General features: G+C 49.7%; 1 protein-coding gene across 1 annotated transcript; it reads left to right on the forward strand.

Annotated features, from left to right (window-relative positions):
* The first annotated feature begins 1,262 nt into the window (after positions 1-1,262).
* Positions 1,263-2,469, forward strand: GPR6 (G protein-coupled receptor 6). The gene has a single exon (XM_005244061.3). It carries the CDS (start codon positions 1,316-1,318, stop codon positions 2,306-2,308), a length of 993 nt encoding a protein of 330 aa, XP_005244118.3. The 5' UTR covers positions 1,263-1,315; the 3' UTR covers positions 2,309-2,469.
* Positions 2,470-23,703: the final 21,234 nt, after the last annotated feature.

Genomic DNA, 23,703 nt, shown 5'->3' on the forward strand with positions numbered 1-23,703 from the left:
CTGCCTTTTACTGTGGCAGGCCTGGTGCCTTCTTCATTCGGACTGTCCAAGACAGTAAGCGTATTCTCTTCTAATGGATTTTTCAAAATTGTGTCTACATGGTTTGCATGCTGCTCCCATAACCAAGAGGTCATTTTATTTCCATATTCTTTTGGTCAGCAGTTGGAGAACCAGCGCGCTCTCCCAGCCGGGGCAGCATGGGCAGGAGGGCAGGCGTGCCCACCAGGCAGCTCTGCAGCAGCACATCCCTGCCGCTTCGCCCTACCTCGGTTTTTGGCTTGTCCCCTTGCGGGGGGAAGGCACGTCGCTGCGGATGGGAACTACCTGCTGCCCACGGCTGCCTGATAGGGGGTTCGGTAGCGACGGGCACGAGAGGATTGCCCTTCGCGCCCCGCGTCCCGGGCTTTGGGGAGGCATCACGCCGGCTGCTGGCGCGCTGCGCCGCGGGAGCCGAGGCGGGAGCTGGGCGTGCTCGCCTGCGCGCTTGGGTCTTCGCTGCTTCGACCGCCTCGCCCGGGGGGGCTCAGGAAGGCGCACGGGGGCTCTCGCTGGTGAGCGGGTGGTTGACCCTGGAGCCCCGTGCGGGGCGGCAGGGGTGCGGCGGGCTCCCTCGCGGCGCCGCACGGCCTGTTCGGCAGCACATGTGCTCGGGGCCCGGCAGCCGAGCCGGGGCGGCGGGCCCGGGGCGCGCACAGGCCCTGCCCGGCGCGCACTCCAAGCGGGGCACCGGCTGCACGGCGGGAGAAACAGCAGCAGCGGGCGAGGGGCGACCCAGCGCTCCCCCGGCCAGCCCCTGCCAGGGCCCTTCGCTCCCCCCTCCGCCGCCCGCGCCCCCGAGCAAACTCTCCGGCACCGGGGCCGTGCTGCGCCCCGGGCTTGCCCCGCAGCCGAGCGGCCGATGTTGGGGACCGGCTGGCCGGCGGGGACCCCCCTGCCTCCGCGGGAGCAACCCAGCGCGCCCCACCGCGCCCCGGCCTCGGCTGCCCCCGCCCGCTCGACCCCCCCTTCGCCGCTGACGTCAGGGCCGCGCGGCCCCGCCCCGCCCCCAGAGGCCGCCCGCTCCCGCGGAAGCCGCGCCGGGCAGCGGGCGGGGCGGGGCGGGGCGGGGCGGGGCGGGCCCGGGGCGAGGCCGGGGGCGGGGCGGGGCCGGGGGGCGGGGCGGGCCCGGGGGGCGGCCCGGCCGGCGCGAAACTTCCCCGGGTTCAGCACCACAGACAGGGCGGGCGCGGCGCCGCCGCCCGGCATGCGCGCCCCTCCGCCCCGCCGCCCCGCCGCCCCCGCTACCCGCCTCTGCCCCCGCACAGCCCGGGCGGCGATGGAGGCAGCGGCCGCCCTGAACGAAAGCGGAGCTGCAGCCCCGCGGCTGCCGGCCGGCGGCGGCGGCGGCAACGCCTCGCTGGAGCTGTCGTCGCGGCCCCCCGCGCCCGCCGCCCTCAACCCCTGGGACGTGATGCTCTGCGTCTCCGGCACCGCCATCGCCTGCGAGAACGCCCTGGTGGTGGCCATCATCTGCTACTCGCCCGCCCTGCGCACCCCCATGTTCGTGCTGGTGGGCAGCCTGGCCACGGCTGACCTCCTGGCCGGCCTCGGCCTCATCCTCAACTTCGTTTTCCAGTACGTGATCCGCTCCGAGACGGTCAGCCTGCTGACGGTGGGCTTCCTCGTCGCCTCCTTCGCTGCCTCCGTGAGTAGCTTGCTGGCCATCACGGTCGACCGCTACCTCTCCCTCTACAACGCCCTCACCTACTACTCGGAGAGGACGGTGCTGTGCATCCACACCATGCTGGCGGGAGCCTGGGGGGTCTCCCTCTGCCTGGGGCTGCTGCCCGTCCTGGGCTGGAACTGCCTCCATGACCGTGCCGCCTGCAGCGTCGTCAGACCCTTGACCAAGAGCAACGTGACGCTGCTGTCCGCCTCTTTCTTTCTCATTTTCCTCATCATGCTCCATCTCTACATCGAGATCTGCAAGATCGTTTGCAGGCATGCCCACCAGATCGCTCTCCAGCAGCACTTTCTGACTGCTTCGCACTATGTCGCCACCAAAAAAGGAGTCTCTACCCTCGCTATAATCCTCGGGACATTCGGAGCCAGCTGGCTGCCGTTTGCCATCTACTGTGTAGTGGGCAACCCCGACTACCCTTCCGTGTACACGTATGCCACGCTTCTACCTGCTACCTACAACTCCATGATCAACCCCATCATTTATGCCTACAGAAACCAGGAAATCCAGAGGTCCATGTGGGTGCTCTTCTGCACCTGCTTTCAGGCTAAAGTGTCCTTTCGCTCCCGGTCCCCCAGTGACGTCTGAGTGACTTTTCTCTCTGTCGTACTGCACCGAGTGACAATCTACCCAGTGAACTCTTACAGTGCCTGTTCTAAACTTCAAACTACGTCGTGAAGTCGTTGGAAACATGCTTAAGTATTAGCACTTTATACATGTGTGTATCTGAGAGTGGTTCAAGGTATGGAATTTTGGGTTCTGGGGCGTGGGGGGTGGGGTGGGGGAAGTAGTTGTATATAAATTTGCACATCACATTTGTAAAGTGAAGACATTCCGATACTGCTTAATTATAGCACCTTATTTCTAGCTGCTGACCTGCCAAAACAGTGTTGCCTTTCGGAAGGGCAGAAGAGAAAGAAAGGAGTGTTTGTGTTGTATTTGTACGTGTGTATGGGGGGGTGGGGGGGGTGGGTATGTATGTATGCGTGTATCTATACTTTGCTGCACAATATTGATAAATTATAACATTTTGTATACAAATAAAAATGCATAAGATGTATCATAACTTTGTGTGTTTAGATGCTTTTGGAAATAAGAGAGCTGGCAAATTTGCCAGTTGAGCAAAGTCTCTGCTTACTTTTGAAAGCTCCCCATGTAATTCTGCCTAAACAGATCATCATTTACTATGGCGATAAATACTGCACCAAGAAAGGCACCTTCCTGCTTGCTTGTTTTGTTCTCTTCTGTTGTCTGACAAAGGGAGAGTAATGAAGAGTGAAAACTTCTTTTTATTCTCCAGCAATGAAAGAAATAGAAATCCCAGTCAAAAAGGCTGCTAATTACAGTTATTTGCCAGGTTTCCAGTAGCTTTCATCCTCAAGTTATAAGTTAGCCAGCCCTTTATGATAATGCTCCATTAAAAAGTTATCAAGGTGTGGGGGAAAACTGGACTCTAGGCTAGGCTCTGTTTTCCTCTTTGAGTCTAACACTGGAGGGGGGAAAAAAGGTAAAAGGAAAAAAGTCACAGTCTTCTTTCCTAAAAGCCTGTAAAATGCCACAATAAATTGACTGTCCTTATCAACTGCAGTTCTGAAGGGAACCTGAATTGTTTGTCCTCCTACTTTTTTTGGACTGTGTGCTGCAGAAAAATCATTTAAGTGCATCTTGCTGTCTGCCTGTCTCAGAGCAGTATGCAGTTTTCTGATAATCCCACGGCTTAGTGGCTTCAAAGAGCCCATCAGAGGTCAATGTCGTTTAGAGTTCAGAAACATTTCTTCACTCAGGCTCACATTCACTGGCGACTGATTTATTTAGGACAATAACACGTGCAGCAGATTTCAGAAGCAGTGTTGCTGCTTATTTATTTATAGTTATGCCACATTTACATCCTGGTTACTTTATAGTATATCACCATCACAATTTGTATTTAAGGGCTAAACCAAATTACTTTTATGTGCATAGTACCATATAAAAAGTTGGAACTAATGTGTTTCCCAGCTTATGTATGACTGGGCAATGCATCAAGCATTTGCTTGCTGGAGCAGCTGGGGCCACAGGGATCCAACAAGCCTCAGTAAGGCTGTGGGTCAGTAATGCTGTATTTGTGTGAGTGCAAGTGTTATGAAAACCAGTATAATTTCACTGATAATACAAAGATACTTCATTTTTAAAAAAGAAAAAAAAAACAACAAAAGACCAAACAAACAAAAAAACCACAACCCACCCTGTATTGCAGACTCCACTAGCTTCGTTCTTTTTATCAATTCTAATAATCACAAATGTGACATTGCAACTGATTAATACCTTCAGGCATGCAGTTCACCAGGGCACTGCTGCAATGATCTTACAAATATCGTTTAAATCAGATTTTATGATAGGTCAAAATGCTGCTGGGACTAAGAACTGTAAATTTGTTAGTGAGAAATAATTTCACTCTGGCCCCTCTTTTAAGCCCTCATGTCATATGCTATGTCTAAGCTAGTAAGTAAAAGAGGGCAAGGCCTGCCCGCTAGCCCTGCTCCGGGTGGCACAGAGCCTGCCTACGCTCCTTTCCCCCCGTAAAGCCAGGGACCAAACCACTGGCTGGAGCGTGCTGGCCCTGCTCTAGGAACCTGCACAGACTCAGCCAAAGATGCTGCATCACCCACAGTAGCAACTGCTGAGAGAAAAGACCAGTGAGTGCCCAGGACTGGTGAAATCTGGCAAAACTTTCTGGTAAAACTAGAAAACCAGCCATCTGCTAGGCTTTAGTCTCATAAATCTTTGTTATTCCTGTGTGGACCACAGTAAAACTACAGGACAGGGTTGCCATAGGTTCCCTTACCGAGTGTTCCCCACAGGCAGCACTCCACACCGGGATGCGGGTCCTCACAGACCAGCGCTGAACCTGCACCCAGGTGTGAGATGCTGAGTAGGACCTGAGAAGGCTCCTGGGAGCCCTGTGCAGGCTGTAAAAGCCCCTAGGAGAAATTTCTTATGTGTACTTTTAAATCCTGAAGTTAGGGAGACAGAATCTGCTAGAGACCACCGCTGATGTCACATCCCTCCATTAACTCTGTCAGGAACTGTGCATCACGGATTTTCACCATAAATTCATTAAGCAGTAACAACTTGTATAAAAATCAGATATAGAAAACTTAGATGGAGAGAATCCTACTTTAGCAATAAACCACTCAATCCAGGACTTAGGTGAGTTACTTTTTCATTTTTAGACCAGCGTGTTACTTGCTTTGTTTCATTTTTTCACTATATGACAGCATTTTCAGTTTAGTATTTTCCCCAATGATTTACTGTACCTACAAAATAAAGCTGGATCCCTCCTTTTAAAAGCATGATGCTTTTAAGGTATTTTCCCGAGCATTATTCCCCTCTTCTAGCAAATGTGGGTTACAGTGATCTTAGCCAATCATTTTGCTGGGACAATACAAATGTGTGTGGGGTTTTTTCTATATACCACATTCAGAAAGCTTTTACTGACTCATAATTTCTGGGAAAGACTAAGGCAAAAGACTAGAGGGTATTTCAACAGGTTTTGGTTAGCCCTGAGAGTGGGGTTGACGTCAACTCACTTGCAGTAAAACATAGCCTTTAGTTTTCAAAGTGAGTCCTGATCTGCAGGGATACCTGAGCAGAATAACATAAAGCAGGCTAAATAATCTCTTGTGTCCCCAAATAACATCTCACTTTAGAAGAAGAGCTGCAATTCCTGATGGAGGAAGTCCAGGAATTCTGTGTAGCATGATGCCTGTATTTTCCTTGCTCAGATTCTTATCAAAACAGCAGCCATTTCTTTAAGAAAACGGTGTTACATTGGCAGTACCTGGACCCACAAAATCCTCCTGTTGTCAGACAATAGCACTTCTACCTTGGTCATGAAATGATCTGAGGAGGACAAAAACTCCTGCAGCCCCCATTGCCAGTCTCTGGGCAGTGCATCACGGTGACCGCCACGCAGCCCTGACAGGGAGCCAGCTAGGGGGACAACCATGTACCATGTCTGATCTTGTATTTCCAAATGTCATCAGGCAGTTTTGCCAGCATGGAGACTGCAGAACTGCAATAGAAATTGCCATTGCCACTGGTGAGCATGCATCTTTCCTTCTCCCTGAGGGCCCGTGCACTCAACTGTTTTTACGTTCTGGTGCAGTCTGTGAGAGGAGAAAACACACATTGGTTTAGGTGCAAGGATCAGGCCCAGTGCTAATGGTATATTATATGTAGCCTTTACTGAAAATGGAAATGACATTTCCTGCTTTACCACTCTTAAAAATTCTTGAGCTTATTTTGAAGTAGATAAAATAATGTCAGTCTTGGTCTGAAGAGCTCCCAGCCTGCTCCAGCTGAAACCGGTGATGCCCTGCTGCACCTCAGCTAAGGTAATAACAGCCCCTCATCACAAAAAGTCACCGTTTTGAGGCAGGAGGTCCTCGGCCTTAGCTCCAGTGTTCATTAGAGACCAATGGTTTATCACTAGCCTTGAAAACTGTATGGGACTTGCAGTGCCTTGAAAGGCCAGGTCCTGGCAACCTGGTTTGCGTGATGTACCACTCTCCATGATCAGCCCCCTCATTCCAGCGGGGGCAATTACAGGAGGAGCCCAGCTCTGGTGAGGAAGGCTGGTGGGGAGCTGGGCAGAAAGCCCCCCACAGCACTCGCTTTTCTACGGGGCTGCTGCCGAAGTCAGCTGTGTGGTGGTGGAAATGAGACCGACTCTGCAGGCTGCTTTGTATGAGTCACTGGATATTAAAAAGCCAGCTGGATTCAAAATCACAGGTCAAACAAAACCTCTTTATTTAGCTAAGCAAACAAAAGGAAAAAACACTTTTAAACCTGAAAAGTGGGTCTGTACATATTTTTATCAATGTAATGATCCACAGGTACTAAGTAACACCCAGCGAAGCACTAGAAGCTCTAATCTCCATTCTGCCGCTCTCATTTTAAAGGGATAATTTTTTTTCATGAGGTAAAAATAATTTCTGACAGTGCAGCTGCTCCTAAGTTCTTCAGATACCTTTTGTGGTAGTCATTTGAAAAGAAAAAAGGACGAGGGGAAACAAAAATATGTGATTTCTCCTTCTTGCTGCTTCCTGACAGAGACATGCAACTTGGAGGGCTCACAGTTCAGCTCTGCACGGATGAGCACATCTGAGGCTCACCCGAACCCCTGCTGGGCTGCCTTGTTTGGGGGACACTGAGCTGTGAGGTGTCTCCCCTCTGCCTGGTCCTCATCGAGTGAACATCTCCCTGGGACCCAGAGCAGCAGCTCCCAGAGCAGCTCCGGAGCGGCTGTGTTTTGCTCAGGAGTGCTGCACAGAGCTCCCCTGGGTGGGAAACCAACCTTAGCGGAAAATGCCTTTCACTGCCCTCTCGATGTTTAAACTCTTTTCCTCTGACTACAGAAAGCTCTCCTGGGGAAAACATTCCCCCAGGGGCAGTTTCAGTTATTGAGGGCAGCAACTCGGCATGGAAATAATCCAACTGCTGCTGGGGCACCTGGAGAGCCGTAAGCACTGGCTCAGCACTGACAGTAGATGTGGCAACCGGTTCAGCGGAGGCAGGGCTGCTCATGTCAGCTCTGTCTGCTACAAATGACAGAAAGCAGTGGGAGGTGAAGCAATGGTGTGGTCTCTGTGCAACATCCACACAGCAATATACAGCACAGCCCGATAGTGAAGGGGGTTTTCCAGCAGATTCCCCTACTTTTTTTTAATATTCTACTTTGTTGGCATAATAATACAAGTGGTGGAAGATAAAAAGCATGAGAAAAGACAAATATGCTAATATCTGTGTTAGGAGAAGAGCGCAGTGGTTCAAGGTATGACACATAACATGGAAACACAGCTCCTCCAGCAGGTACCTCAGATACATTAGCTGAATGTGGTGCACACTTCCAGCAGTGGGTTGGTGTGACACACAAGGCAAAAGATCAAAAACATTTCTTCATTGCAGCATCATTTGAGTTATAATCAATCCTAGACCCCTCAAGTGGACAACTACAAGAGCAGAGCAGGCAGATCCCTTGAGTTGCCCAACCTACCATACAGCCTTGTGAAGGAATGAAACACAATCCAGCTGAGAAGTTTAACTGTGTTCAAAAGCCAGGGTGAAAGGAACACAGTTACACTTCTAGCCGCAAGCCCAGGCTTTGCAATCACCTACTAGACAACATGCCTCTTCCATCCTCTGCTTCCCTCTGTGCCCCTGACACAAAGTGCTGGGGCAGAGCATCTCTGCATGCTCCCTCACACCTCCCCCTGTGGCACAGGCTTTCTCTCCACCCAGGCAAGACCAGAGCAGGAGCCAGGCGCTGAGGCCATCGCCCCCTGCATCTGAGCACAGCCAGCCTTGGTTAGCCCAGAGTCCTTGCTGTTTTCCCTAAAAAATATGTTTTCCTTTGTTTTCAAACAAAGGAGCCACTGTTTCTATCATACATGTTTGTGTCCCAAGCAGGAACATTTAGCACTCAATTCTGGTGTATTAAATGCATGAAAAAGACCAAAAACATTACACACACACACACACACACCAAATTACAATTTCTTAATGGTACAGAAACCTATTGGTGTTTGCTGGATTTTCCTTGTCTTTCCATGTGCTTTATGTCACTCACACTGATGGACTGCTGCACTACTGCGTTATCTGACCGGAGCTCTGGTTCATGCCTCCACATCTCCAGAAAGTTGCACCTTGTTACGGGTCTTTCAGTTACTGGAACATCTCCTGAAGGTGCTGCTTCCTACAGCCGTGTGAGATGACGTGAGTTTGCTCTCGATCTCACTCACAGCTGGTACGGTGTCAGAACCTGGCTGATGAGGAAAATAGCTTGGAAAATACCTGCCAGTGTTCGAGTGTGCTTTGGTTCCCAGCTTTTGCCCGTTGCTGGTGCCCACAGGCATTACAGGAGGTTTTGAGTGGGATCAGGAAATCTGAATAACTGTTAAGGGAACTTTTTTCTGAATTGAGCTGTATTTTTCTACATGTGCATTTCTTTATAACTAAGTAAATAGGAGTTACAGTTTTGTAATCAAGAAAAAGAAACAGTACCGTGTGAACTGGCCTCCTGATTCTGAGTTTATCTACCTCTCCAGCTTTGTTCAGAAAGGAAAGAGGACCTCTCATTTTCCTTGGTCAATGTGTAAAATCCATATGATGGCAGATTTTAAAAGCTGTGTCAGCACTTAAAAGTGAGAATTAGATGCTTAGGATCAAAATGAGAAAAATCACTTAAGCACCCATATTCCTAAAGGTGGCCACCCCAGCAATCTTGTTTACTGACTGGACCTACAAGTACCAAATCAATCAGCTGCTGTATATTTTTATCCTCCGTGCCTTGTACCCAGGCAGCAGAACGTGCACAGGGTGCTTTGCTTTTTCACAGCCCAAGCAGCCTGGAAGCTGCTTTTTCCCCCTAAACTCCACGGGGACTGAGAAGCTCTGTGTCTTTACACCTGTGTATCCTGTGTGGCTCCATTTGGTAGGAAAGCATGGGAACAGCCTGTGGGATAAGAACGATCCAGGTTTTTCATCTCTGCAATGGCCAATGTTTCCACAGGCTTAAGTTCACTCCCACAGAGGAAGGGGCTGAGCCCGGGATGTTTGCAGAGAGTGGGGCTTTTTTATGCACTGGAGGTTTATCAGCACTGTTGGAAACACTTGTTTCCCTAGCACAGGGTATTTTGGTTCAATGGTGTGAGGCTGACAGAGGCAGGCTGGCTGTGATGCTTCAGGCATGGGGGATGGATGGGGTCAGGAGGAGGCAAATGGGTCCCAGGGGAAGGAAAGAAATTATGAGTTGGGGGAATATTTTCATGTTTTTTCTAGCTCCTGACTGGTTTGAAACAAAGTTATTTTCCCTGGGAAGGAGTTTCTCCAAGTGGTCTCCTTGTTGTGTGATTGCTTCAGTTTGTAGCTTAATTGAAAGACTAAGATTCTTCAGGGAAGGTTTGGAGAAAGGTTTTTAAAGCATGTTTAAAACATCTGTCTTTCTTGAGATAAGGCTTATTTGTATGGATCCATACTCATTTTCTCACCAACAAGATGACGGCATGCAGATTAATAATCACACTTCAAACCAAGGCAGAAGGAGAGTCTCTGGGAACATTCTCCAAGATGTAGATTGTTTAAATAAAGGTTGAGTCTCCTATAAAATGTAATTAGATCTATGACACACTTTGAATGACTGGATTTTTTTTCTAATCATCACCTTCAGTGACGCGTTATCCTTTGCATCACAGTGAGATAATGTGATTGTATACCTGCAGGCAGATATAATTTGTCACTTCTAGTTGTTGCTGCTTTTTATAGAAAGAAATGTGTCTAGGTAATATTAAGATGTTGTCAAAGAAGACTCTTCTGTTGGAAATTGAATGTATCAGTAAATATGGGAACCTTGCTGCTTCCCAATATCAGTCTCTGACTTTTGATCCTGTGCTACTTTCTCTTAATTGGTAGGAAGTTAGGTTTCCTAAAGCATTTATCATTTTCCCAGGCAGTGGTGTATTCTGTCTTAAATGTCATTGTGCAGTGGCAAATAGGGAAAATGGGAGACAGATAAGTTAAGGGTTCCACCTTTCTGTACACTTGCTGTTCTATAAATGGCTCGAAGAAAATAATAAAGTTGATTGAATTACGCTGTCAAAATAAGCACATCAGAAAGCTTTTTGCAGGGAGAGTTTGGGGATGAAGTGTGATCTGTGCACCAAGCATAAAACCAAGACTTTGAATAGCTCCCCAAGTTGATGTGGCTCCAGATGGACTCCTTTCTTCCAGGAATCTGAGCTGCTCCGTTGTAGTCAAAGACCATCATGTGGAAGACAGGCATTTGCAGAGCAATTCATTGTATGAGGCCTCGCTCATAACGCTGGAATAGTGAGCCCTAAGAGTAATCAGATACTGCCTATTCATGAACGAGAACAGCTAATTGCATTACTTTCGTTTTAAATTAAATTGGAAAGATTAGCATACTTTGCTGCACTTGCTGTGGTGACAGACAGCATCAGTTCCACAGGAGACATGTTTGTGGAAAATAGAGACTGTGTGAAGCACAACAGCTCTCCCAGCCATATTTAGGTAAATACCCCGGCTGCTAGCTTGTCCGCTGAAACCCACCGCTACGTTAGCAGCACGTGGCACTTACTGTGCCAATCAGAACATCTACGATTTTCTTCTTTTGTAAGAAGTTTTTAGAAGTTAGGAAAAGCTCTGGCCCTGCTTTCCTTGTCATTAGAAGTCGGATCTTTTGCCTGACCATAGCATGTCTGTAGTATCAGTCAGGTCTATAAAGGCTTCCCAATAATACTCTTCCATCCCACCATAATTGGTTTGAAATGAACACTTCTTAGTTCATCTGGGCAGGCAGAAACACACTGAATGTGCCTGAGATCTGACTTGGCGATGTCAATCCAGCTTCTCTATCATGCAGGCAGCAGAACTGGTTTTCTGCCCAACCAGTTGCTTATCCCATTTGCCTGCCAAGGTACGTGGCTGTTTCCACCTCTCCAGTGATTCTCTGGTGCCTCATCCAGTGCTGATCAGGGCATGAGCGCCCCGGCACCCCTTCCCCGTTTTATCCCTGCCACAAACTGAGGAGCATATCGGTGGATCTCGGTGTGCCACCTCTTCTGTGGGTGCTCCCCTCTTCTCAGGGGTGCAGCATACCATTGGACACTTCAAGGCATGGAAGATGTCTTATCCTGCTCTGTGGAGCATTCCTATGTAGTAACAGGTGAGAGCTGGATACCTGCATAAAAACCTGTGCTTTGTAACCCTCCTTTTCTGGAGGGCAGAAAATAATGATGTGAGAAAATGAGGTAGGAGTGAAATTTGCTTGGGAACTACCAAAGAACATCAGAAATATAATCTTGCTCCTGGAACAAGGTATTTGCATACGAAACAGGGGTAGGATGTATGTCTTCTGTTCCTATTTTTGGAACATCCATTACATCTGTTTTTCCTTTTGCTCCCTCTTCTTGCCTGATACCCCTTTCACCTTCATTTCTACTGCGGAGGTTGGCTTTCCTTCTCTCTTCCCTGAAGGCACTGGGACAATGTCGGGTTTCCTGCTCTTAGCGTGAAATGCCTTTCCTCAAACACATCTCCATTTTCGACACTGCTGCTGCTCTCAGAGGGGTTTCACGTGTGATGGGTTGGGTGGACATCACCTCACAGGGGACTGTTGTGAGGGGGACAGTGTTACTTCTGTGTCACTTCTGCTCTTGCTAGACCTGGGAAAACTACAAATGAGAGAGGTCCCTGGGCCAGTCTGGCAGAGATGCAAACAAAAATGACTGGGTCTATCAGATGTGCAGCTTGCTTTGTCTCCCAGTGCTCCTTGGAAGCACCTGATAGTGACCAGTGGAATTTATGCTCTGCCTTTTGAAAGACACTTACCGCCAGAGGTGGAAAGGCACAGTGGGAGTGGTATTTTTCAGGATACCCAGTATATTACACTCCTATGGACTTCAGAGCGAGAACTGAAGGCTTAGCCTGCCTCACCATTACATGCTGATTTGTGGCCAGGATAATCCTAAAGGGCATGCTGTGCCATTGGGCTACCTGAAGGACATCTTCAAAACCTGCCTTTGGGGTGTGATAGGCAGCACAATGTCCTGCAGATCATTTTTTCCAGGCACCAGTGTAGGAGCAGAAGAGATTAAGGTGGGTGTAGTGGTGGAGTCCCACTTGCAGAGCACAGCCAACATGCAGGCCTGTTCAGGTTGATCTAAAAACATGCCATGACCTGCTTTTGCACGTACTGGAGAGGTCGGTCAGACCCTTTAGTGGAGGTAAACACTTTTCCCTGCAGTAGTGCTTCTGGTGATGACTTACTTTTCTGTACATACGTGCAAGCCTGGCCGCCTGGTTGAAGGCAGAAGGCAGAGCAGAGTGGGCAAACTGGGCAAGGCGGGGAGAACACCCTAGCTGAGGGGGGCTGCGGCAGCCAGCTCTGCCACGAACCCCTCCGTGGCTCCCTCAGGAGGTGGGTGCCTTGTCTCACCCACTCGGGTCACACAAACCCTTGGGCTGGGGCAGGTGGTGGTGCTGGTGGGCCTTCCTCCCCACTCAGTCTCACTGCCTCTCAGGGACGCTACGGCCCTGGTCTGCAATTTGCTGGCATTCTTAAATCAGAAACTGAGGCTGAGAAATCCATGTTTATGTCCTGGAACATATCACCCGCAGGCAACAAAGATATCTTTTAAACAACCTAAGCCAGCTTTTACTTCATCTTGCCTTCACTCCCTTCCCAAATGCCTTAATATGATGTTTATAACTTTGTACCAGTATCACCGCTCTTTGCTTCCACATAGAAGTTGCTGTTCCTGCTTCTTAAGATTACTCTCAGGTGACCTCCCTTTAAAATGTATAACCCTATATAAATCCATGGCAACAATTTCTCAGCTGTTCCAGCACTTTGGGCTATCGATCGGCTGTGATGTGCTCGCTGTGCTGTGGTTAACCAGGTCTGTCCCCACCGGTTCACCCCACGTGAAGGGGAGAGAGAAACTCGTGCTCCGTGCAGCTTCCTGCCAGGCTGCGTTTCTTGAGAGCTGCTTGCACATTTAGTCCATCATACAGATGTTTTCCATCTTTCTGCAAGCTCCTTTATGCCAGGACCCAACAGTGGTGGCTTCTAACTTTTGAAAAGGTTCCTTTGTAGAGAGACACAGTGAAAATCTTTATGGTTCGTATTAGTCGTCTTCTAGTTTTAATTGTTAAGGTCTTACTTGGAGGTGATGTAGGTAGTGTGGCCAGTGAATCTCCAGAGCCTGAGAGCCATTTACTGCTGCTTGTTTCATAGAATCATAGACTAACAGAATCATAGAATCATGCAGGTTGGAAAGAACCTTTAAGATCATCAAGGTCAACCATTAACTCAGGACTGCCAAGCCCACCACTAAAACATGTCCCTAAACACCACATCTATGTGTTTTTTAACACTTCCAGGGATCGTGATTCCACCATGTCCCTGAGCAGCCTGTTCCAAAACTTGACCACCCTTTTGTGCCTCTTCTCCTGTTGGAGTTGATTTTGTTTCCTTTTCTTTGTACAAGTATGACAGCTGCTTTACGCAAATGTCCTTCAGAACTACAGTGGAGGAAGAAAGCCTGACACAGACCCTAATTCTTCTTTGTAACCTCTCAAGAGCAGTGAGTTAGTCTCATAAATGGGGGAGGAGAGCTTGGTTTGGGTGAAATTTCTCTGTAAAGCCCCCTGTGAGAGCAGTCACTGGGGGTGTGCTGCCAAAACTGAGTCATGCTTCATAGGTGTCTGTCTCAGCCAAAGCATGATTAGATTTTTTCATAAACAACTTGGGTGATGGAGCAGGGACAATACTTACTCAGTGTGCAACTGTCAGGCAGCTGAGAGGGGCTGCAGTTACCTTGGAGGACTGACTTGGTGTTCAACTTGATCTTATCAACTCTGAAAGAGTCGGGGGGCTGGGTGGGGGGAGGGGAAGGAGATAATAATTATTAAGGGCAAGCACAGCAATCCAGCAGGAAAATCAGCAGTGCAAAACCAGGATGCGGAGTGACCAGCCACATAGCAAACCATAGAGGAAGATCATAAGCTGAGCTTGGTCAACAGCATCACCTCACTATTTGTGAAGGCTCAGGGGAGCTCCTCTGGTATGTGAAAGCTGCTGTAAAAGTGGAAGGGAATCTTATCATCCAGTATCCATGGTTTGTAGAACAACAAATGATAGGCTTAAAGGAAGAGTAAGGCTTGGCACTGGAAAATTGCCAGAAATAAAGGAGCAGTGGAACAATCTGTTTAGGGATGTTGTGGGGACCTCCATCACTGGAAACCTCCCACAGCAAGTCTCAAACATCCACCAGGAACAACACAGGGTGAATGACTCTGTCTCCAGACAGAACGACAGGTTGAATAAGCTTGAGAGGTATCTTCCAGCACTATTTTACTATGTCACTGTTACCATCACACATATTTCTTTAATTTGCTGTGTGCAATTATTGAGTAGCAGCTAGCCAGGTACTGCAAATGCTACAGTTCTCTACCTTCTGTTTAGGCCTGACTTTGTGATTTCTTTTTTATGTATTGCTGCCCTTCTAGGGCCAGCAACGCTTCTCCCAATTCATACAGTGTCTAGACACCAGAATGGAGCCCGTACGAACAGAATTGTTTATGAATAAATACAGTGTGCTTTTCCCCCAAAATATTTCCTGTACACTGTCAGCATCTTTTTATCAAGCATTAAACTCTGAGTTTGTGCCTGCGTGTGTGTGTGTATATATAGACATCTTTTTAAATCAAGTTTTCTTTTGTTGGGCTTGCTTGCACGTAAGCCCATTGCTAGGAGGGAGGGCTACAAATCATCCCTCACGGTAGGAGGTGCTTTGGTACATTTCCTGTAACGATTACACCCAGCTGACCTCCCAGTTGTTATAGAGAAATGACTGGAGTCATCTGAGGACAGCTGTACCTGCAGGTACAAGCTGACATGCTCTTTTTGGTTTTTGAGATGCTGTGCAAAAAGGTGATGGAGTAAACCCTCTTTCCTCTGTAGCTAAAGCTGTGTTTGGAAACTGGTCACAAATGAATAACAGTGCAGGAAAAATGTCCCAGGTAAAGTGATTTCCATGGAGGTGTTCTTTATTCCAGGTCATCTACAACCGATGGGAGGGAAGGGTTATTGAATCACAGTCAGCTCCTAATACCAGCCTTCCAGCCCCTGTTCACCACCACTGACCTGAGCCATTCCCATCAATGCAGCGTGAGTGACCGTTCACCAGGCAGCATGAAGGGGCTCCAACAAGCAGGGGCTGGTGCTACCAGAAATAGCAGGGGGTGAAAGAAAATCTCCTTGAGATGCTCAGGTCTGTTGTACGTGCTCTGGAGCAACTGGCATAGCACTATAGAGACTGCAAATTGAATCATAATGCTGCGGATAAACAAATGGGGTCAAATGCTAGTCGATGTCATTAGGACACGGCCATTAATTTTAATTAATGATAATTGCAATGTAATGATGCCTGACAGCAGAATTAAGGTGGGTGTGCACGTGCATATGTGCACAAGTCAGTGTCTGCAACCTCAGAGGACAGACCTTACGGCTTTGACAGAAAGGTCAGGGTAGGAGGGATCTTAAGGGATCACCCTGATCCCTTTCTGCTCAGGCCATTCACAGAACCTGTGGAAACTAGCAGAAAACAATGCCATCCCTCTGACAAACTTTGGTCAAGCTTTGCTGAGAAAACTGGAGTACAGCAAAGAGTCTTTGTGAAGGCTGGTCTCCAAAATTGCCAAACAACTTCACCAACTTCTACAGCTGGTAAATGCAAAGCAAATAAGGGAATCAATATGTAATAATGTAGCAGGTAAGCTGACGAGTGAGAAGCTGCATGTGTTCATACGCGATAGATCACATCAGACAAAATCAATAGCTGCCTTTGTCAAAGCTATAGGCTTGGTGACAACAGTAGGTGTTTATCTAAATTATAGTAACTTTCAACAAAGAACTTTGTAGAAAACCTGGGGGGAGGCAATCTGTTCAGGTGCTCATGCTGCTGAGTTTGAATTAGTCAAACTTTGTTTAAAAAAAAAGCAAGAATTCAGTTTTCTGAACCCTCTGAGGGATGCTGACAGGACACATTTTGAATCAGGATCAGGGACCAGATGCTGTTGAACACTCATAGAGCTGCCTGATGCAATGATCACCCCACGCAGAAACCCCGTGCATCCACTATCCTAAGTAATTGCTGACTGAAAGCCTTTATATGGCTTAGAAGATCCATGTTACGGAGCGAGTTCACTACAACCAGTGTCATTGGAGTGCATCTTTCCAAGGAAATGTGAGTTCCAGGACCACCCCACAGACACACTGTACAAGGAGATGCAAGAATTGAATGAATGAAGCAAAGGCAGAAGGCTTTTTGGGCAGTGGAAATGGTGTGAGTGGCGTCATGAAGACACTTGTTTCTGGGGCCGGCAGGGCAGCATGTGGCAGCGAGTGCCTGCATAGACATGGCTGCTACCTGAAAAGGACATTTCTGCTGTGGGTGAAGCTGGGTACAAGATTCACAGCACTGTGTTTGCCGCAGGACTCCAAGTGCTGCATCCTCAGCAATGAGCAGGTTGGCCAAGTCCCTCACCTATGGTTCCACTCCATGGCCAGGGTTTGGGTTAGGGTTATAGACTTGACTCGTTGGTGTTTCGTTTTTGACAGTGCACATCTGTAACACACTCTCTCTGCTCTGTATTATCTGCTGCACGTACCCAGTGCTACCGGCAACCAGCTTTAAAACGGTCATAGCAAAACACTTAGCAGTCATGTGTGATCAACTGCCAAATAAAATATATCACCCTTGTTGATACTTTCCCAAAGCATTTACTTTTCTGTAAACATCAGGTTAATAAAGATGTTTAACATAACCAATAAGAGCTCATGTTGTTTTATAGCTGGCTCTTCGTGTTGGCTTTGCCTTGAGAAGAAGGGGAGGGGAGATGTACAGCATTTTCTTTCCGTACTATTAAAAACGTTCATGTTAGAAAGGTGTGTGACACAGGAACATGTGCAGTTATCAGCGACAGTAAAACTCTAATCAGCAGACAACTAGCCAAAAGAAAACTAGTAATATAGCCCACATCATTGGCCTGATTTATTGCAGCCTCTGAGAGGAAAATCTGTGCTTAAACAAGCTGCTGAAATTGCAAGCACTGATATCTCAATATCCGGTCGCTGATAAAGGCATGGCTAATGCTGTTTGCATGAAAACGTTTACAAGAGAGGGATCAGTTATTTCATTTAGAGGGACCCAGGGGGCTGTTTGCCTTGCCGACCATGCTTATTTCTGAGCAGACTGGCCTCCCAGCTGAAGCCACACTGCCTCACTCCGCAGCCCAGCCCTGCCGCTGCTCGCCCAGGCTCACTGAAAGGGGCAGGACAAGCACAAGCCAGGGAGTAACATCCCCCCACATGTGTGCAGGTGGTCTTGTGAGGCAGAAGGCTCCGAATATATATGTGCCCACTGCTTTCCTTTTGTGAAGCAGCCTACTCTGCCGGCTCCGTGCGGAGAAGCACCTCTGTGAGCTGGTCACCACAGACAAGCAGCTTTGTCCGGATGGAGGTCTGGGCTTGCCTTGCAAATCTGAGATGCAGAAAGGTCTCAGCATCATCCCTGCCATTCCCCCTCTCCTTGCCAGGGGTGAAAAGAGCCACTTTTTGCTCTTTTCAGAGGAATGCGGGGCTGCTCCTCCCCAGACCCTGGCACGCATTAGGAGACAGGTACGGCAGCAATGAGTAAAACCCCAGGGATTTCTTGGTATACTTGCCTGTAGGATGCTCGTTGTTTTAACCTGAATGATGCTCTCGGGACATGCCTCTGTGGCAGCCCACCTGTCCTCAAAGACCTGATTAAAAAGATTCTTTTTCTTGCAATGCTTCATGCCTACAGACAAAAGGGATAATCAAAAATTCATTTGTGGATTGCAGTTTTTCATGGAGTGAGGGGAGCAGCCCTGGATGCTTTTGCTTGAGGGTGAATCCATCTGGAGATGCACCGAGTGGTGGTGCCTGCTGCCAGAGCTTGCCAGGGAGGCTGCTGGGGGAGCCTCAGCACCAGCCAGGCCTGCACCACCAGCCCGCTGCCAAAAATAACACTGCAAGAGCAAACAGAAAAGGGAGGGACGATGGATGTTTCACCTCTACCCCTTCTCCCAGGTCAGCCCTGGGGAGAGGGTTGGGTTTGGAACGACATCGGTCTGGGAGGGGTGCAGTGGGGCTCTGGCATGACCTGGCACCCCGCAAACATGCCTCTGCATCCCACAGGGGCTTCACCACAAACCTGAGGCTGTGGTAAGGACGTGCAAGTAAAGCCCCCCGGCAGCAGCACCGCGGAACAACGAGTTCACAAATGCATGACTGGCAATTGTGTTACTTGCCAGGTGTAAGTGAAACTTAATGAGATGCCTTTAAGTATTTATGAAAGATTATACCAGACTACTAGGAACTGAACATTCCTTAATGCCCCCATGTTTCCCTGGCTGTGCTTCGAAGATCACAGTTTTCTGGCAGGTACCGGCCTCTGCGGAAACACCGTTTCAGTGCAGAGGAATATCTGTGTATCATGGTGCTCTGCTCGTCCCTAGGGAACAGCTCACTTACCCTACACCATGCGCCTTCGGCCGCTTCTGGCCAGTCTAGTTTATTCAGTAATTAGCACTTGGGCCAATTCCCAGTGCCTTTTCCTGCGCCTAAGGGCTGTGATGCTGCTCTGCTCATCCGTCCGACCACCGGTTTACAACCAGTTTATGTTCAGGGTGTGCCCTCTGGCTCTGCTGCTCTTGCACATTTAAATACTGGCACCACCCCACCTGCCTTTCTATCCTAGAATCCTAGAGACTGACGGTGCTGGGCTATGTCTACAAAAAGGACCACGGTCACAGGTTTTCACAAAGGCCTTTGGAAAGGTCCCAGGCTGTTTTCTAATTTTTTTTGGTTGTGCTTGAGGAGAGCAGCTTTGGCCAGTGCCCGCCAGCGCTGGACCTTGGCTGTGTCTTAGCAGCATGGCTGCTTGTGCCCCTTCCCACGGCGGAGCTGGGTGCCTTTCCACTCAGGAGTTTTCTGCAGACAAGGGGAAATATTATCAAACCAGCTATGCCCCACTGGCAGGAATGGCACAGGCACTTCCGAATGACTTCTTGGGCTACAAAAGTCCTGTGGCTCCCTTAGGAAAGGAGATCTCAGGTTATCCAAAGTCATCTGGGTGCTTTTTTTAAAGTGCTCTCAAGCTCCCTCGGATCTGCACTGATCCGTGGTCTGCAGGAAGCTGAAGTTGGCACACCGAGGGCAAGGAAATGCTTTGGGGTTTAGAAGCATTTTGTGCAGCAGATAGGACATGAGCTGATTGATTAAGCCTGCCAGAGGAGCAAGAGCTCTACATCAGGGAGGAGCAGATGGGCATCGCTCCTGCATCAGGCTGCTGCCTTCTGTACAGGAAAGATGTTGCAGAGCTCTTGCTACAGCAGCCAGCCTGGATTTATGTTTTTATTGGTTTCCTGTGGTTTATGGCCCTCCCTGTAGTTGAAGGAGACTGGGACAGTGGGGCTGTGACACCCACCCCAGTTAGGTTGCAGCAGGCCTGGAGGGGCCCAGAGGGACAGGTGTGGGTCTGGGTGTTAAGCCCCCCCACGGGTCCCTTCGTGGGGTCCCTTAGGCTTTGTGCCACCCGTGGTGCGGAGCTGCTCACAGAGCGGTAGCAGTGCCACCTTCCCTTTCCCAGCTGACCACAGGAGAGGGATTTCCCACTTGCTTTGGGGGCTCTCACAGGACCCCTGTGGGGCTTGTTCCCCCATCCCCAGATGAGCAGGAGGCTGATGAGAGCTCCACCACAGCCCCCACAGGGGGCATCCAGCACCCAGCCCCTCGAGCAGGTGGGAGCCTTGGTCCTGCAGCGTGCATCCCATGGGTGACACGGGTGACCTAGGAGACCTCTCCTTTGGCACCTGGCCTTGCTGGGGCTGGGGTGACCAGCAAGTGCTTGGGTGAGACCCTGGGCTGCTTGCTGTGGCTGCTGCAGGCAGTTTGCTGCCTTTTTGCTGCCTCTTTTAACTCCTTCCTATTGCTTAAAAAAAGAAAAGAAAAGGAAAAAAGGAAAAAAGGGGGGAAAGGAAAAAGAAAAAAGGAAAAGGGGGGGAATAAAAGATAAAAAAAATGGGGGGGAGGCATATCTAAAAATAGGAATAAGTGGTAAATGGCAAGTATGAGACACCGAACTTGGGGCTGAGCTGCCGCGGCGGGGCGGTGCTGCCCCCCCCAGGCGCGGCCGCGGGTGCCGCCTGCGGCAGGAACGGGGCGCGGGGTGCGGGGCTCGGTGCGGGGCCTGTATAACCCCACCGCCCGGGGCGCTCAGCGGCCCGCAGCTGTTTGCGGTTAGTGCCGGGGGCGACCGGCGCTGGGCTAAAGCAAAACCCCGCACGCCGCCCGCAGGCAGCGGCCGCACGGGAGCGGTGCGTGATCTGTGATCCGCGTTCTGCTCCTTCGGGGGGGAGTGTGTGTCACACGTTATCTGGTGGGGGTGTGAGCGAAACAGCTGGGCAGACAGGGAAGCAGCAGCCTTTCCATGGCGAACAGCCAGAAGGAAAGCAACTCTCTTTTAATAGTGTTTATTTCACTACGATTACATTTTAATTATTATTCTTGCACTGAAGGAAAGCAGAGAAATAAGGTGGTAAATGCGGCGCTGAATAGCTTTACCGGTCAGCGCAAAGTATTGGGTATCGTTCTTCTAAAGGTTTATGGCCTGCAAAGGGAGAAGGAAAAGTTCGGAAATCCTGTGGGTGGCCACTCAGCGCAGGCAGGTAAGTGCTGGTGAGCCCACCTGCCCGCCCTCCGCTCTCCCGGTGCAAAGCAGGAAGGGCAAAACATCCCTGTTGGCATCATGGCAGGGATGATGACCGCTTCTGAAGATGCTGTCCCATGAGTGGGGCTGCTTATTGCAGTGAGTGCGGCACAGAGTCAGGGTATTCCGTCTGCTGGGGCGCTCGGCACCAGCTGAGGATCTGATTTTGCGCCCAGGAGGGGGGGTCTCTACCAGCGAGGGCAATACTGTGGACTGAAGGAACAGCATCACCCCATGGTCAGGCTGGGGAGCCAACACGGCTGGTACCAACCAAGGGGACAGGGTGCTTTTCCGGGAGCTCCCATGGGGGTGCTGGTCGTGCCAGCCCTCCCTCCCAGAGCCTGGATCAGGCCTTGCACCTTGCCACCACGGGGACAGCGCTCATATGGGCTACAAGTGCCACCCCAGGCCATCCTTAATGGGTTGGGTGGGTGCTGCTTGTCCCTGCTTCTCTGCACCACCTTCCCCGGGGGGCGTGGGCAGGCAGGACTGGTGCAGAGGGCTGTTGTTTGTGCTGGTAATTACAGTGCTTTCCTTTGCTCTCCTTCATCTATTAGACAAAGCACTTGCAGCTGGAAGATGCCAGCCGGCATGTGCGGGAGCAACTGCAGAGGAGAGTGCAGAGCCACTACAGAGCACCCAGCCACCGACTGCGCTTCTGAGCCGGCTCCCACATGGGGTGATATTTTGGGATGCAAACCCCAGCAACCTGCTTTTCACTTAAGACTGTGTAGGTATGTATTTAAAGATAAATGCAGCATGCAGTCAGCATGCTGCCTGGGTGCAACGGGGATGGCCATGCTGCCCAGCCAAGCAGGGAAGCAGCCAGGGGCAGCAGGAGCACGGCCCTGCTCCCCATCTCTCCATCACAGAGAGAGCAGGGGCTGAAATTTCACTCCAGCAATGCTAAGAATAATACGTATGATCAAAAGGCCTGTTTTGTCTCCTGGGAATGTGAGTCTGCTGAAGGTTTGCTGTAGGAAATAAGAGAAGAGCTGTTCTGGAAAGGCAGGAGGGGCTGCGAAACAGCAGCGATGTGCCACAAAGGCAGCCTGTAGTTTGCTAACCAGCTTCTGATGTTTTAAAGCATAGTGCTGGTTAAAACCGAAGGTTTTGCAAGGAGCTTTTTGTTGCACTTAATTGAAGAAGTGTTTTTAGGGGCATTTTGAGCACAAATGAATTGATACATGCTCTTACCACCACCTGATGAATGGGATGAAAGCAGAAAAGGGACAGACTGAGGGGGCTGCAGGCTAGAGAAGCAAGGAGCCACCTTTACTTGTCCTCGCGGGTATTTTATTGAGGCCAGCCCTTGCCATGGCACCAGTAAAACCAGCCACAAACACAGGTGAGGGCTGCAGTTTTGGGGATGTGAACTGAGTGCTCAAGAGCAGCGCAGAAGTGGCTGCAGGCAGCAACGGGCGCAAGCGTGGCGTGCTGCCGGCTCCTTGCTGCCGCCACCCGCGCTGCGCAGAGCTCTGCTTCCTTTCATGTAATCAACAAATTAGGTTCTGTAACTTACCTTACAAACAAGACGTTTTTTACCGAAGAATTAAAGCCATGAAGTAATCTGCATATAATCAGTAATTACCGTGAATCAAACCTCCTTCAGTTCAGCTGGTTATTATTTCCCTGATAATGTAATTCTATGCGCTGACAGAACTAGGAAATGCTCATTTTCACCAGAATGGCAAATAATTTCCTGCTGTGAATATAATACTGTATCAAGCAGTTTAGTGACCACATAAATCCAGCTAATTAAATTTATGGAGAATATAAGGACTTTTAAAAGAGGAGGAAAAAACCTGCCAAAGTAAAATTGCTCCAATGCGTGTTGGGCGGGGAGGATATTTTGCCAGCAGACTTCAGTTAAACACCTTACAGGTGTCACTGCCCCTGCCAGCACTGGGAGCAGGTGTGGATGGCAGCAGGGTGCCCCAGCAGGGCTTTTGTCCACCATGCATGTGGGGTGACAGCCACGTGTGGCTGCAGCCACACAAGCCCCTTCAGTTTGCCCCTGTGGCAGAGAGCACTGTGGCCAGTGCTGGGACAGGACCTCAGCCTCCTGCTCCCCAAAATGCCACCTGATTACAGGGGGGTAAAGCCAGCATTGCTGTGGCTGTGGGGACCAGGCTGGCCGTACCCCACACTTGCAGGTTCCTCTGGAGACCCTCACATCCCAGGATTTTGCAAGTTGGAGAGATGTGGCAAGTCAGCGGAAGGTTTCAAAAACTAAAGAGACGTCCAAGCCTGGCGTGAAAATCCTTGGGATTTAGGCTGGTAACTTTTCCATGTGAACTTAGAGAATTCCATCAGTCAGATCTATACAGAGTGACCTGCAGGAGCCACCTGGGAAGCCCAGGAGTATTCAGTTTCTCCCAGAGCTGGGCTTTCCCTGCAGGGGGGACAAGGGATGAGCTGCTGCTTTCTCCCTCTGATTCATCTGAAGATGAATCATCAGCACCAAAACTTCTCCTGACAGGCACTGGGGCACAGTGGTCATGCAGAGAACACAGTATACAGAAGCAAAGAAGTTATCCTAATGTTTTCTTCCATTTAATCACCACTGAATTACTGCCAGGAATCCTGCTGGCCAGCAAAGGATGCTGGCTCATGGGCAACGCC

The sequence above is a fragment of the Falco peregrinus genome, chromosome 7 (assembly GCF_023634155.1).
Source record: "Falco peregrinus isolate bFalPer1 chromosome 7, bFalPer1.pri, whole genome shotgun sequence".
Classification (NCBI taxonomy): Eukaryota; Metazoa; Chordata; class Aves; order Falconiformes; family Falconidae; genus Falco; species Falco peregrinus.

Coding starts and splice junctions, on each gene's coding strand:
- GPR6 (XM_005244061.3), top strand. CDS start 1,316: ATGGAGGCAGCGGCCGCCCTGAACGAAAGCGGAGCTGCAGCCCCGCGG.